The following is a 17,222-nucleotide window of genomic DNA, read 5'->3' as shown; positions in this document are numbered from 1 at the left end:
CAACACAATTACATTAGCTTCACAATTACTACAAAGGGTTACTACTTTCAAAAGGAAAAGTAGAATTTCTTCCCAAAGATATCATAGACACCACCTTAGGAATAATCCCATTATTGTCTACCACGGTTTGGGGACCAATAAAGGTGTCCTGTGCAAGGTACAGTGTATATTAATTGTTTTATTAAAACATGAAAATAAAAAATTCTTAATTAGTATAGGATTTGTGAACTTTGGGCACATACCAAATTGATTTCCTATGCTTCATAACATTCAACATGATGGTTAGGAATTTTCAGCTGCAGTGTGTTAATCCTTTTAGGATACTAGGTTGGTCTACTAGGGCAATATTGTAATAACTGTTAAGAACTTTAAAAGATAAAGCTTGAGAAAACTTATTGTATAATCAAAGAGAAATTAACTATAATTTGTATTACAAAAATTTTTAGACTAATAGAACATTAAAAGATCTGTCTTACATAATTTTCAATATTAATGTCTCTTCCAGTCGATTCTATTCCAGAAAATATAACCTTTAAGTAGCTCTGTCTCACTATGTAGTAATTTAATTCAATAAACTCTAAAAAAATTGGTTTAAAAATCTATTAACTATAGAAGAATTCTCCCATCTTTGTCTACCAATCCAAGTTTTTTTTTTTATACAACCCAACAGCAAAAAACCCATCAATCAATGGAAACATGGGCAAAAGACCTGAATAGACATTTCTCCAAAGAAGATATACAGATGGCCAACAAACACATGAAAAAATGCTCAACATCGCTGATTATAAGAGAAATGCATATCAAAACTACCATGAGATATCACCTCACACCAGTCAGAATGGCCATCATTAATAAATCCACAAATAACAAGTGCTGGAGGGGCTGTGGAGAAAAGGGAACCCTCCTGCACTGCTGGTGGGAATGTAAACTGGTACAGCCACTATGGAGAACAGTTTGGAGACACCTTAGAAATCTATACATAGAACTTCCATATGACCCCATAATCCCACTCTTGGGCATCTACCCGGACAAAACTCTACTTAAAAGAGACACGTGCACCCAATCCAAGTTTAAGAAAAAAAATAGGTTTATACTTTTTTAGGGATTATTTCTCCAATATTCTTTTATTTTGACACTTATAAATCCTTCCACTGAGGTCATGGAAAACATATGTCTAAAGAAAAGTTAAAACCATTAGATTTAATATCCATTACATGCCTTTGCAAACCCTATTTTGCCATAATATTCACTACTTTCTTAAAATTCCTGATACTGTTTCATGCCAGGAGTTCGTTTATCAGTGGGAAAACCAAGGAAAGTTTGAATGCATTCTTAACCCTCAGGTTACCTACTTTAATTCTATTCTCTTTTCTTCAAGTGTCTTTCTTCAAAAGATATAAGCACACAGCTTAGACTGCTTCAAGTGCTCTAGGCTGAGCTAAATGTAAATATTGATTCTCTGTTTATCCATGGAAATATCTCTCCGACATACTTGTGGAATACAACACAGTCTCACTGTAGATCATGATTCTATTCTTAGAGTGATAATTTATAGAATTACTCATTTTAAGCAAGGGTTTATCGAGAGACCAGGTTTTGCACTGATGGCTTTCACATCACCTTAGAAAAGGTTATGGGTGACTTTCTTTAAAAATTTAAATATATTAATCATTGAGACAAAAATGTATATCCACAGCTCCTGAAGAGATAGATGAAATTGCAGGATTATGTTAAGGCATGTATAAAATGTTGTAGCATCTGCTGCCCCAACATTCTCTTAGGCTTTTACTAAAGCTTTTGCTATCCATCTTATGTCACGTGCATTTGTCATCTGAACATGCAAACACTGGATCGAAAAACATCGAGGTCTAGTGACGGGGTCTCCAGAGTGTCATGAGTACTGTTGGCATTATACAAGATGATTTTAGGGGCTATACCAACAGTATTTTGTATTTTAATAGATATATGAAAACAGAATATTAAACCCATCACTTTATAACTATACTTCCTTAGGTCAAATCTCCTTTTTATATAAAGTTTAAAAATTGAGCCCATTTTTTAGAGAAAATATTACTGTAGGTGCTTCTGACAAAGTCATGATGGAGGTTTGGGGATCTGGTGAGTGCAAAAGTGAGATGGAAAGAGTAACAGTGGTCAGGTAACAGTGGTTCTTGTCCTAGCTTGGTCACTACTAGGTGTACCACCTTAGCAAAGTCAGACTTCTTTGGTCATCTATTCCTTATTTGTAAAAAGACTGTTGCACTTTCCCTCCAAGGAGGAGGAGGCCGCAGCTTGTACAGCCATGGCTAAGAACGGAGGTGGAGATCTTGGCAGCAAGAAGGACGAGCTGCTGAAACAATGGGAGGACCTGAAGGTGGCGCTGTCTCAGCTGCATGTGCTAAAGTGACAGGCAGGTCAGCTTCCAAACTCTCCAGGGTCAGAGTGGTTAGCAAATCCATCACCCACATTCTCACCGTCATTAACCTGACTCAGAAAGAACCTCAGGACATCCTACAACAGCAAGAAGTACAAGCCCCTGGGGCTGTGGTCCAAGAAAACATAGGCCTTGCACGGACAGTTCAACAAGTAGGAAGGGAACCTGAAAGCCAATCAGCAGTTGTGGAAGGAGTGACTGTACGCTGTGGGAGCGTGTGCTCAGGTCCTGGGCATCCAGGCGTCAATAAGACACAAATAAAATGGCAAAAAAAAAAAAAAAAAAAAAAAAAAAGAAAAAAAAAGAAATAGATTGTTGGGGTACCTCTAAAGTCCATTCTAGCACCACCATTATATGACTTTATGTTCTCTTGTCAAATGCCATTATAAGATCCGCCAATCTCTGTAAAACAAAAGTAAGCATTCTAAGCCTTTCCACAAGATATGCACACTTAAACTGGTTAGGGAAATTAGCTGAATTTTGGGGGGTTAAAACCACCCTGTTGGTAGATTAGATCAGTCCTTTGAAAGATTGGAGATAAACTTGATTTTGTTTAGTAACTTTACTTCTTTTGCACATGGGAGGGATTCCAAGTACCTTTAGATTTTCTCATCAAAATGGCAGCCAAATAGCAGAGAATTTTATGTGCCGTATTTCACATGTGTTAGTATTATTCTAATCTGGAGTAAGAAGCCTGGATGTCCATGATGCAGCCAGTGAAGGATTTGAATAAAGTCAGTCATGGAAGAAAAATAACACTTCTATTAGATGGAGAAAAGGATAGACAATCACTAGCGTAAGGTAAAGAGTGGTGTTTTAAGAAACAGGAAGAGCCCAAAGCTTTAAATAAAAGAGCTGGCCTGGTTTCTGGTTTTAATTTTTCACTCTGAAAATAGAAAATATGTTAACCAGATGTGCATTTTCAGAGGTAATAAAATTTGAATACCAAATTAGCACTATGTGCCTCTACTAAACTGTCTGAATTAGTCCTCTACAAAATGGCTCCAGAATACCAGTTCAAACCAAAACCTGACCTGGAGTATCAAAAAGCATTCAAAAAAATCTCTACCAAGTAATATTTTCATGGCTAAGCTCTTTGTTTTCTAAAATAGTCTCTATAGTTTGAGGAATAAATCACCTTTACCTTGAATTGGAGTTGCTGTCCCTTTTTCTAGAGGGTCCCCGGACTGTCTTTCTGAAGGTAACCTATCATTACTTCTGACCTAGCTTAAAAAGAAATTAGATTAACCAATTAGATTGTGAGGTGAAAAGATAAACTTTTGATGATAATGATGAACTCTGTGAATATTTGAACTAATAAGCATTCTGAAAATTACCAAATTAGGGACTAAAATACTTTCGTTTTCTATTTGGAATACTAATTACATCTATTTAACCTATTCAGCTCAACAAACAAATGAACAAACATCAACAAAACCAATATGGTCTATTTTTGGTTGTTGTTGTTGTTGTAAATATATGTGCTTGTAATGGTGCAAAAAATAAAAAAAGATGCTATGGGTGAAATTTCTTTCCCTATCATCTCTAAAAGGGCATATTCATAGAGTACACCTAAACACACAATCCATAAATATAGAAATGGGCCCTCTGGAATACCAACAGCTTCATCATGTGTTGCAGTTTCACAGCCCTCTTGGAAAATGTTGCTTCACAATTTTCTAGCTTTTCCAATTGTTTTGTTAAAAATATTTGTAAATATGCATCCTTAATCTGGATAATAATTTGATTTCTGGCATCCTTAGTTACAGTGTGTCTCTGGCACTCTGGGAAAGACAGGCAGCCTGCTCCTCACTTTGGATCTGTCACTGCTGACTCAGTCTCCTCTGCAGGATGGCAGCCAGTCTCTGCCTGGTCTCGCTAACTGAAGATGGTCCACCCCGGGGAGGGTGTGGCTGGGGGAGTGTGGGTAGACCTGAGCTGCTGACCCTGATGGGCTGAGCTGAGGCTGGGGAAGTGGTGGGTTTTGACACTGCGTGCAGGCTGGGGATTTTGATTCCCTTTTCTGAGTTCAGTCTTGCAGGCCTTCTCTCTCCCTGACTGCTGCTGGCCGCAGCAGAGGAGGTTAGGCTGCCCTGGCTGAGGGAGCATGTTGACAGCGGTAAACGTGAGCCCAGCTTCTTGAGCTCCAGGAGCTGTTCTCTGGCTTGACTCAAAGCTTCCGTCAGTTCAAAGCGTTCTTCACACTCTCTACGCACTGTTTCCTGAAGAAAAGTGTTCTGAAATGAGAAAAAGGAAAAAAAAAAGTCAGCCCTAACTTTAAACAGTGTACATATGGGTGGTTATTGGCAATATACACTGAGAACTGATTCGGACGTCTGTGTACCTTGACTGTGTTTGTGGACATTCTACCACAGAGACAAACAAGTCAAAAATGCAAATCATTTGTGAATATGGAAAGAACTTTAAGAGAACATTTGGTTCAGCCCTCCTAGTTTGCAGAAGAGGAACCAAAAGCCAGGGTCACTCAGATGGGGCGGGGGGTGCTGGACCCAGAAAGTCTAATGCCTACTTCAGTGGTGTTTCAACTTCTCTATGCTTTGTATCTGAAACAGTCTGTCCTGCACATGTGACATCTAGTTGTTAATAACTGTAATGTCATTAAGTATGTGATTTTATATTGAAGGGAAATTGCAATATATAAAACAGATAAAAATTGCTCAAATTAGAAAATTGAAAGAATAAAATATACCAGCTCTAGCATTTATATAATAAAATCAGTTATTTTATATGATGTTTTCTCAGTAGAACTTAAATATACTGATTACCTGCTCTTCTATATGTCAAAATAAAGAACATCTGCTTTGAACTCCATTCAGCAAATCATGTATCAAGTTATTAGAAGCTGTAGTGGATATTGTTTCCACCCTCAAGAAGTTTGCAGCATCGTAAGTTTGAGCAAAGCTGCTTTTTATGTCCCCAACAGAAGTTGGAGCCAAGGGTGGCAGTTGGGGGAATTAAGAATTTTTTAATAGCTCGGGCTGTCCAAGGATACTCTGAAGGGTTGACTCTCACTTGACTGGAAAGTACCGGAGCAAATTTAAGCTTCAAATGTGTGACTGGACTACAGATCATTATGACTCCTTCAACTGATGAGACCCTATATTTCTAGTTGAAGAGTGATAGCCATCTTTCATATATGGAGTTCATCAAAATTACTTCAAGCCCCATGGTAAGAATTAGGTCTTGGATCTCCCTAGTGTCCTGACATTCATGTTCATGTGATGTCAAAAAAGAGATTGAAAAGTAAACAATTCAAAATGGTACCCAAATAAGTAACCATTAAGTGATTGTGCTACAGGATTCTTCAATTAGAAAACGAACTTTCATTAGGTTAGCCTGTTTATAAAAGAAGCCAAGGCATTCCCAAGTCTGACCCTCAGTGGAGAGTGTCCTCCTAAGGGCTTACTGATTAATCTGATGTCGGTGGAACTAAATAACAAAGCATCAGGGAAAGTAGCATCTTCCTGTATTTGAGTTTTTTGCAATTATAGTCAGACCTCCATTCAATTCCAAATTTGGAAATCAAAATTGAAGAATATGGAGCAATTCCAGAGTAACAGTTGCCCACTAATATTCTATAAAATCACTGGTATGTCTGGGACAAACAAAGCTTCATCAGTTACATATATGATCCATATGTCCACATAGTTTTAAAAAATGATGGGGGTTAATTATGTGCTTCCAGGTGATTTTTTTTTTTTTTTGGAGCAACAGGAGACTAAGGATGGTGTTTGTGGCTTTATCATTTGGTTCTCTTTAATTCTTCCCAAAATACTTGTTGAAAAGGCAGGAGAGGGAGAGCAAGAGAGATTAATAAAGTGCTTCATTAGGTGTCATCTCCTTTCCTGCTCCCAACCACTATATTTGACACAGACAGACACTGAAGATCAGGCTGGTTATCTAACTTGCTAAGAGTAACCCAGCTTTGAGGTGATAGGGCCCCTGCCTCCCCCAGGCTCCAGATGCCTATGCCTAAATTAATGGTCTAATTAATTATAGCAAACATACAGGCACCATTTTGTTCCAGAACATTGAAGCAATAAAAAGCAGTAAGACATCACATCTTGTTTTGCCCAACTTTTTAAAACCTAACCTAAACCTTCCTTTCAAAGGAAAAACCGTCAATGTATTTTGTTCCCTGTCTAGTAGAGTAAGCAGACAAAATATATTGAAGTGATCAGATTTAAGAAGCTTTCAATAAATTAGTATAAAAATTCTCTTGATTAAGAAAGCTGTGGGAAAGTTAATTTTATTTGAATATATAAACTAAAAAAAATTATAGCAGTTAACAATGAGGCCAATAAATGGGTGACATGAATAATAGGTGCACCAATATGGAAGGATAAAGTGATGGGTGATGTGATGACAAGGGCTCTCATTAGAAGAAAAATAAAATTCAATCCATTTACTAAAATTAAATTCAAGTCTCAAAGGAAAGGAGTAGTGCTTATGGAAAACATCCATAAAGCAAGTCACTTAAAAGCTATTTCAGGCAAATGATACTCCACTAAAGGAGGAAATGAAAAAGTGGAGTGAACCCAAAGATGTCCCTATAACAAGTACAGTGGGAGCAAAGAACCCCGCCAACTCCAGACTGAATTTTGGAAGGGCTTCTGACCATCTTGGTCTGGGGCCCACCGCTCTGGAACTCATCCTTCTTCAAGGCCATTAACTTCCAGAACAAAGGACAAATTCTCTTCTGTTATTTCACAAGCCAGGAGAACTTATAAACTAAAAATGGGATCCAAAGATAGGACTTCTATTTTTGTCTGTCATGAACACTATGAAATCTCAGATCAATCCCACGATGTCTGTATATCATTTGCCACCATTACCACCTCCTTTAAAATTTGAATTATAATTCAGTTTTGTACTATATGCAGTTCAGATGTTAAAATTTATTAAATCATAGAGTAAAAAAATGGAACTAGAACATATCTAGTTTAGGGGTTTGCTATTTCAGAGGTGGAGTGTATGTGACAGAGCATGAGAAGAGCACACGTGGATGTGGCCAGAGTTAGACATGTTCGTGGAAAATTCCATCATATGTGAAAAGAATCATTTACTTGGGGTTGGATTGTTTTCGACAATTTAGGCAAAATGCTTGTCTTTGGGGGTTATCTTTTTGGAAAGTTGTGTTGCTACAGAACTTTAATATGTTTTGTTGAACAACGGAAAAATGTGTATGATGGAATATGTTTGGCAAGATTGAAAATCATGGGCAAAAAACAGAATAATCAGTGAAGCCATAGCGTTCTCAATGTTTTAAGTAAACATCTCTTTGGCCATATTTTAGCATGGTAAAATAGCGTTATCACTGGATTGCAACCAAACTGTAAGTCAAAATGGAAAGGGAGGCATGAGTCAGGTGAATCAAGGCTATGGGTTTTTCCAGGCAGAGTGGGCAGTGAGTGCAAACGCCTGGCATTGAGAGAGGTAGAGTCACATCTTGGGATGACATGTGGCTTCCTATGACTCAAGGGCAGAGCACAGAATGGGAGGAGTAAGCAGGGTCAGATCAAGGATGACTTAGATAACATGCTACCTTTAGAGTTTTAACTTAATTCTGAGGGCAATATGGAATCACTGAAAGGTTCATTTCACGCAGGAGACTGGCATGGTCATGTCTGCAATAAAGGAAGATCCTTTTACCAGCTCTGTGGAAAGTAGCCCTGAGTGGGGTGAGATGGGAGGCAGGGGAGGATAGGAGGCCAAAGTTTTCATGGGGGAGGGTTCTATCCTGAGTGCCCCTTGGTTAGGGTGGTCTAGGAGAGGCCGAGCTAGCATTACTGGGTTGTCAACCTCTGCTGATTGGTGGAAAGCTTTATCTATAGTTATGTCTACAACATTTTCAGATGAAGGCCACTTTGAATGGACATAAAATATGGCTTAATTGCACTCCCACTGGGCAAGTAAATGTCAAAATGAAAATATAACTTAGCTCACCATCTGTTTGAAATTTCCAATATTAAAAAATGGCCAATTTCCTTCACCCTGCAATGTAAGAGTAGTTTATTTTTATGTTTGTTTTCATTTTTATGCTTAGAGACAACTGGATTGCGTTCAATTCCAAATACAGTGGAAGAAGCAAGAAAATGTTTTGCTCGGTAACTTGATCATTCTGAAGGTGAGAATTCCATTTGTGATGGCAGTCAGATGTATTTGGCATAATTTGGGGGGAACATGCCAGGAAAGCAAATCTTCAGGGAAGAGGCAGCACAGGTGGGTGTCTTTGTTCATGCTTTATACCCAGTGAGGCCGAACCAGTCATGGAATGATCAGATTACAGTTTCCACCAACCCAAACCAGATCTAATCCAGGGTGAGTGGGTGGCTGGGCAAGTGGGTGGGGAGCTGAGGTGAAAAGAAACTTTGTGGAAAAGGTGTGGAAACCAGAAAGATGAGTAGGAGTTAGCAAAGGGCATGCCCAAACTTCCATTTAAGGCTTCTGTTCAACTAATCTGATCAGCCCAAAACACTGCAGGAAAACAGTTGAAATGGCCCTTTGGTGAGGCAGGAAGGAGAATCTGAATAAATTTCCAGGAAAGAAGTAAAATGGGTGTCAGGCACGTTATTCTTAAAACTATATTTCTATGCTTGCACATATAATGGACACTGTGAAATAACTATGCAGACAAATCAAAAGTAGAAATGGAAGGCAATCATCCCTTGGGCTAACAGGCTTCAAGAACAGGTTTTCAGAATGGAGAGGAAGAGCCTATGAAGACAGTGCTCAGGATTTACTTTCTAAGTCAGTAAGCTAACTTTAGCCAAGATTTGGTGTTAATTAAATAAAACAAAACCAATTTCTAATTTTTTTTCCTCATTCTATCAAATTTCTGGTATCCATACTCTTATCAGGGCTGATTCTCCAACATGTGAGTGACAGTCATGCCTGGGTCTCCCTCTCCACCTCTAGAGGCCTACAGAGTGAGCTTCCTCCCCCTGACAACCAACCCTAGGAATAGCTGCTCCTCTCCCTCCACTCCATCCTCCCCTGTTCCCTGTGGAGCTAGAGGTTAGAGAACCTTCATTTAACCCTTTTCTCTTTGGAAGAGACTTGGATGTTCTCTTTTTTAGGCTCAAACTGAGAACTACTCTTTTTCTTGTTTTCGGGCCGAACCCCGGGCATTTGGAAGTTCCCAGGCTAGGAAGTTGAATCTGAGCAGCAGTGCCTATGCCACAGCATCACAAGATTGGAGTCATGTCTGTGACCTACACCACAGCTCAAGGCAACCCTGGATCCTTAACCCACTGAATGAGACCAGGGATTGAACCTTCGTCCTCATGGATACTAGCTGGATTTGTTACTGCTAAGACACAATGAGAACTCCTGAGAACTACTCATTTTTTAATTTATTAACTTTGGTTTCTCATAAATGGAGCTACCAGAGAAATGTGTGCCATTTTCTCCATATTAAATAAACATACAAATACAGTAAATGCATATCCTAAAACTGGGTAATTCTCTCTTGTGGGAAAGCTATTTGTATTTGCAAATGTATGTATTCCTAAAATTTAATCTGAGAGTTTATATAAATCCATAATTGCCAGATTTATTATTAAACTTTCCTAAATAAATAGGTTTTCTTTTTTAAAAAAATAAAATTTACATTTGGAAACTATTAAAAATGCCAAAAAATGTAAAACTCATTCACAATTCCCCAAATTTTAAAAAAGCTATAAGTAGAACCCCTGCCTTTTTCTTCCTATCCCTCAGTGGTAACCACTCTAAATAGTTTGGGAAGAATTCTTCCTTAATTTTTTTTTTGTCTTTTTGCTATTTCTTGGGCCGCTCCTGCGGCATATGGAGGTTCCCAGGCTAGGGGTTGAATCGGAGCTGTAGCCACCGGCCTACGCCAGAGCCACAGCAACGCGGGATCCGAGCCGCGTCTGCAACCTACACCACAGCTCACGGCAACGCCGGATCGTTAACCCACTGGGCAAGGGCAGGGACCGAACCCGCAACCTCATGGTTCCTAGTCGGATTCGTTAACCACTGCGCCACCACAGGAACTCCACAACACCTCCTTTTGGATATCTAACAGAAATATTAATATAACATGTCCCAGATCAAATTCTTGATATCCCTCCCCAATTGTCTTCCTTTCCTAGTGTTTCCCATCTCAGTAAATGTTACTTTCACTCACTCAGTTGTTGAGATCCCAAACTTTGGAGTTTATCCTTGACCCTCTTACTCTTTTACATCATCCAGTCCATCAACAATTTCTGTCACCTCCGCCTTGAAAACATATCCCTAATCTGGCCATTTGTCACCTCCTTTACCATGATGACCATCAGTGCTTTTCTAAACCTTTTCAAGGGCCTTGTAATAGGTCTCTCTGCTTTCATTTTTGCACCCCACCCCCAACTTCAATCTATTTTCCATATAGCAGTCAAGGTTATCCTCTAAAAATAAGTCAGATCATATCACTCCCTTGTTCAAAATTCCCAGGCAGCTTCCCATCACACTTAAACAATCCAAAGTCCTTGCTGTCTACAAAGATTCCACATGAATTGGTCCCTCCAACCTTGCTTCCTACCACTTCCTCCTTGATCCGTAAGCTCCAGCAACTTGTTGACTTTCTTATGGTTTCTCAAAGGTTTTCAGGATGTTCTTTGCAACAGGGCTTTTACACTTCCTGTACTCTCTTTTCTTCCTTTCAGGTCTGTTTGAATATTACCTCCTCCAAGTGTCCTCTGACCACCCCATCTAATATGGCACCTTTCCATCAGAAGGTATCCCTTTACCTGAATTAATATTTCTTCTTAGCATCTATTAAAAACCAACTATTGGAGTTGCCTGATAGCTCAGTGGGCTAAGGATCCTGCATTGTCACTGCTGTGGCTTGGGTTTGATCCCAGGCACAGGAACTTCTGCATGCCATGGGCATGGCCAAACAAACAAACAAACAAACAAAACTATTCACACGTTAAATGCATAAACAACTGCATTAGGCACATAAATGTATACCTGAGCATGTCTCTGGGATTTGGTAGTTTCATGGAGGAGCTTTCCTTTTGTTTAGGCTTGAAAAATAAATTCAAGTTTGTCAGGTACCTGTTACTAAAGTTTAAGCTAGAATTTGCTTTGTCTTAATTTTCTTTTTTTTTTAACAGCCACACTTGTGGCATATGGAAGTTCTCAGGCTAGGAGTTGAATTGGCCTACACCACAGTCACAGCAACACCAGATCTGAGCTGCATCCAGCTCGTGGCAATGCTGGATCCTTAACCCACTGAGCGAGGCCGGGGATTGAACCTGTATCTTCATGGATACTAGTTAGGTTAACCCGCTGAGCCGCAATGGGAATTCCTGTCTTAATTTTTTAATTTATTGTAATCTTAAAAAATATCTCATTAAGGTTCATACTCTGTTGTTTGCTTTATTTATAACTTTTCTTGTTTTTCTTCTACAACCTTGTCCTTTATCCTTTCCTCTACCACCATATCAGTTCCTCTTTATAATTTACTCTTTCCATTATTTGAAATTGTTTTTAAAAGTTAAAGTAATATACTTAGCCATTAAAAAGAATTAAATAATGCCATTTGCATGAATATGATGGTCCTAGAGATTATCATACTAAGCAAAGTAAGTCAGAAAGAGAAAGTCATATGATATCATTTATATGTGGAATCTAAAATATGACACAAATGAATGTATCTGCAAAACAGAGACAGACTCACAGACATAGAGAACAGACTTGTGGTTACCAAAGGGAGAGGGGGATGGGGAAGAAAGGATTGGGAGTTTGGGATTAGCAGAGGCAAACTGTTACATACAGGATGGATAAACAACAAGGTCCTATGGATAGCATAGGGAACTATATTCAATATCTTGTGATAAACCATAATGGAAAAGAATAAGAAAAATGATACATATGTAAAATTAAAGTAATACATTACACATGGCTAAAAATTAAAATACTACTATAAAATTATAATAAAAACAAGCACTCCACACTTTCAAGTTCTGCCTCCTAGGAACAACCATTTTCAGATTTTTTCATGCTTATCTTGTGACATTTATCTCTATATTTCTAAATAATATCATTACACAGCTATGTCATGGTTTCAATTCTGAAATTGTTATCTGCCATTTCACAGAATGAAGGATGAGGATTTAGCTTCCTGTTCCAACTCTTAACAATTGTTTCTCTTCTCATTAGGAGATGTTTCTGCTCCTCTGGAGAAATTTTTATCACAATTTTATTGGAAAATCTTCCCAATTTCTATCACAATTTTTTAGTCAAATCTGTATTCTACTTTATATGATTAGAGTATATAAATATTATGCACATGTTAGCCATGCAGTATACTATGATTACATTTCCTTTCTTGCACAGTTTCCTTCTGGAGTTTATTATTATCCATTATTATTTTTTTAAGTTTTTTTTGCTGCACCCATGGCATGCAGAAGTTCTCAGGCCAGAGATCGAACTTGTGCCATAGCAGCAATCTAAGCCACAGCAGTGGATCCTTCACTACTAGGCCTCCAGGAAACTCCTATTATCCCATTATTTATCTGCTTAGTTTTCTAGATGTTGATAACTAATTTTTTACCAAACCCACTCACAGAAGTGTAAATATCCTCCCAACATGTTCAAGCACTCCATGTAATCTACCTGCTTTTTTTTTTTTTTTCTCAGAGACAAACTTTCAAAAACCATTCTTCTGCTGAACCCAGCCTGGTTCTCTAAATCTGTTGCACTGCTGTAATCCTTAGATTTCTTCCCATTATCCTGGGGATCTCCTCCATCTCTCTCCTGGGTCAGAATCTTTATTTCCTGATTCCTGTCTTTCCTCTCTCAGTTTACCCCCTCATTGTGGTGTCATACATCCTCCAACAGCTTCCTGAGAAAAGCTGCAAGCAAAGCATCATTTTTGAGAATACTAATGTCTGGAAATATCCTTATTTGACACTTGTACTTAATTGCTCATTTGACAGGATATGGAATCCTTGGTTGGAAATAATTTTCCTTTAGAATTTGTAAGCCATTGTCTTCTGGTTTCTATTGCTATTGTAAAGAATTCTGATGTCATTTTGATTTCTTATCCTTTCTAAGTGACCCCCTCTCTCTTTTCTTCCTGGATGCTTTTAAGCACTTCTGTTTATCCTTAAGGTAATGAAATTTCACAATGAAGTGTTTTGGTGTGCTTGGTGCCATCCATCATACTGGATGCAGCCTTTCAATACATAAATGCTCTTCAGTACTTAGAAAACTTCTTGCATTAGTCCCTGGATAGTTTTATCCCTTCCATTTTCTCTGTTCTCTCTTTTAAGAACTCTTACTAGTGAGGTATTGGATATTCTAACTTTATCCTCTAATTTTCTTTTATTCTATCTCTTCACCTTTTCCTTCTGTTTTTTGGGAGATTACTTCATCTTTATCATCTAAGCCAAATATTAAAGTTTTTATTTCAGTTCGTATATTTTAATACTCATTCCTGTTCTTTTTTATAGCTTCCTGTCCATGTTTCATGGATACAATATCTTCTCTTTTCTAAGAATATTAATTATGCTTTTTTTTGAAGCTCATGTTTGTTCCCCCGTTGTTTTGTATATTTCCTGTAAGTTTTTGGTTGCTTATTTGTTTGATCCTGACTTCCGTCTTTCGTATTAGAGGTGTTCTTCAAATGACTGGAGATCCTTGGCTTCTCATGTTAAAAAATGAGTCTCCAAGGGAGTTCCCTTTGTGACTCAGTGGCTCAAGAATCCAACTAGGATCCATGAGGATGCAGTTTTGGTCCCTGGCCCTGTTCAGTGCGTTAAAGATCCGGCATTGCTTCAAACTGTGCCATAGGTTGCAGATTTGGCTTGGATCCAGCATTGCTGTGGCTGTGGCATAGGCTGGCAGCTGCAGCTCCTATTTGACCCCTAGCCTGGGAACTTCCATATGCTGCAGGTACAGCCCTAAAAAGAAAAATAAATGAGTTTCCAAAATGTTACTGGAAGCTCTGTGTGCTTAGATAAGGGCTTATTGACTGGTATGTGACTCAGTGGGTAGATTGGACGATGGACATAAAATTTCATTTGAAGACCCCAACTGTAAGTAGCCGAAGGTCTTTTATTTTGAGCCAGCCCATTTGGCCACAGAGGGCTCTTCCAATTTCCTGGATATTGATATATAAACCCGGTTGTCTGTGTTCTGGGAAGTAAGTGGGTGACTCGGACTGGGAGGTTTCGGCCTGTAATATACAGACTTTCACTCCAGCTTATGCTTCATCCCATACTCTGCTATAGAGTGTCCTCAAGTCCCAAGCCTCTTGCATTTACTTTTTCCAGAGTGTAAACCTTCAGTATCCTGCCAGGATGGTGGGTGGGGACTGCTGGGGGGTTAGAGAGGGCATCTAAGCATCCATTTGCTCCTTTTATAATCATCAAACAGTCCTGTTTTCAGATCTGCTCTTCTTTCCCTCTTTCAGAGGTATTTGGTGTCCTCAGTTCCTGCGCCTTTCCAGTGATAAGTCACAGGATTAGGTTTGCTCCTTTTAGGATTCTGCCCGCTCCCACATTCCCCATAGGCATTAGGTTTCAATATCCTACAGCCTGCTAATTGCCTCTCATCCATACCTTACTTTCCATTTTCCAAAATTTGGTTGATATCTTTTTCATCTAGTGTCACCTCCTTACTTGTTCTTTTCCTCTTATGGACTTATTCACTTTTTATTAATTTGCTGTCAGTTTAATGGTATTTTGGGAGGGAAGCAGAGATAAACACATACACTCAATTCTCTATGTTTAACTGAGAACATTCCATTCCCTTCTATTTTTGAATATCTTGCATCTTCATTAGATAGCTACAAGAACTGGTAGAATTTAAAACTTCTGCTCCTTATATTTTCTTTATCTATAGTTTTAAGACAACAAAAATAGTGACCTCTCTGCACAGGCTTTCCTTTGATTGTTGTACATGAACTGCTTTTTCAAATTTACCTCATTCTTCCTCTGGATCACAACAAGGCCCCTAACAGTGGAGCCACATGGTCTTGATGGGACTCACATGGAACTAGTGGGAAGAAAAACTGGCAGCAAGAACCATGTCATTAATTTTAACCTGATTTTAAATGATAATGTCCTATTCTCTAACATATTGTCTTATTTTTCTGACTTCCTTCTTTTTTTTAATGTTCCATTTTTTTTATGTCTGTGTCTTTTCCCTAAAAAGAATTTCAAGTGCTCCCCTTTCATATTTACATTTCCCATACGGTTTTACTTCCCAGTTTCTCTTTTCTTATTGACCTGCATCTCCTGTTGCCTCACCTTCTTGACCCTTGTTTTGGGGGCAGCTCTCCCCTAAGCCCTGCTCCATGCAGGAATGTCTATTTTGCCCTGGAGAGGCTATGGCTTTCCTCCTATCCTTGAGAACTTTCTTTATGCAATTAAAAACAAAGTTCTACCTATTCTCTGGCCTCTTGAATGAGAGCAGAGCTTTCCTCCCCTTAATGAGCTTCCTTATTAGACCATTAATTTATCTTCTTTCTAATGGGAATTTGTTCCCCACTTAAATCAGGCTTTTTTTTTTTTCCTTTCAAACTTAAGAAATTTCAAGTGTCCAGAATGTACGATCACAAAAAAGTAGTGCTTTTCACTTTACATGCTAACAACCTCTATTCTCTCTGGCTCACAACTCCTATCACTTTTATTACCTCACTTCCTATTTTTATAAGAATATTCTGGACTTTAGCATTCTTAACCAGAGAAGCAGCCTTAATAATTTACTCTTACAGTTAAGTTGTAATTATTTAACTCCTAATGGAAAATCTGCCCTCAGGCATGTCCTTAGATAACTTTACTTTGGGTATGATCCCCAGTAATGATCCATGATCATTTATATACCACTCGGTGTTTTGTAACTTTCAAAAGTCTGCATTTTTTCTTTTTCTAAAAAAAACCAAACAAACTTCATCTCTAAGTAGCTTCCTTTACAACTAACAATCAGCAAGAACTCCAAATGTAGCTCCTTTTGTGTGAAAAAGATATTTGCTCTTCACTTTTAGCCCAGTTTCTCTTGCCAAAATCACCCAGGGGCCCTGAGATTGGCAGCCTCTAAAATGGCCCCTAGTTATCTCTGCCCTCATGCTTTCAAAGCCTCGTGCAATCCCTTTGCACTGAGTCTTGGCTGGACTTGTTGGTTCTTCTGCAATGACTAGAAAGTGGCAAAAGCAATGAGATGCCACTTCTGAGATTAGGTTACAAAAAGACTGTGGCTTCTCTCTTGGGCACCCTCTCTTGCACTCTGTCGTTCTCATGCACTTGCTTCCTTTAAGGGAAACCAACTGCCAGGGTGCAAGCTCTTCTCTGGAGAGGTTTGTGTTGGAAGGAACTGAAGGAGGACACTGACCAACACCCAGCATTGAACTGAGGCTCTCAACTCAATAGCCATTAGGAAATAAATCCTGTTGACAACCACATAAGTGAGTTTGGAAGCCACCCCTTCCCCAGTGGAACCTTTAGATGAGACTGCAGCCCCTGACACCCTAATATCAACCTCATGAGAGGCCTTGAGCCAGAGGCACCTGGCTAAGCCCTACTTCAGATCCCTGACCCTCAGAAACCATGAGATACTAAGTGTGTGTTGTTTGAAGCCACTGAATCTGATGATAATTGGCTATACAACAATAGATAATGAATACAAACCCTTACAGCCAATTTATTAGCTTTTAGTCTATGCTTTTAATAGATAAGTTCCTTTTTGGGGTATTCTTTCCTCTAGATGTCAGTTTAATTGCTCACATTGCTCTTTAAATTCATCTTTGAAAGCAGAG

At 38.7% G+C, this 17,222-nt stretch overlaps 1 protein-coding gene across 3 annotated transcripts in view; it reads right to left on the bottom strand.

Annotated features, from left to right (window-relative positions):
* LEKR1 (leucine, glutamate and lysine rich 1) overlaps positions 1,276–17,222 on the bottom strand; it is a 241,648-nt gene continuing 225,701 nt past the window's right edge. For all 3 annotated transcript variants that reach the window (XM_021069706.1, XM_021069708.1, XM_021069707.1), the window contains one exon: positions 1,276–4,671. In XM_021069706.1, coding sequence (XP_020925365.1) covers positions 4,258–4,671 — 414 coding nt within the window. In that variant the 3' untranslated portion in view covers positions 1,276–4,257. The remainder of the gene's footprint in view (positions 4,672–17,222) is intronic.

The sequence above is a fragment of the Sus scrofa genome, chromosome 13 (assembly GCF_000003025.6).
Source record: "Sus scrofa isolate TJ Tabasco breed Duroc chromosome 13, Sscrofa11.1, whole genome shotgun sequence".
Classification (NCBI taxonomy): Eukaryota; Metazoa; Chordata; class Mammalia; order Artiodactyla; family Suidae; genus Sus; species Sus scrofa.
This window is presented reverse-complemented; position numbering and strand designations above follow the sequence as displayed.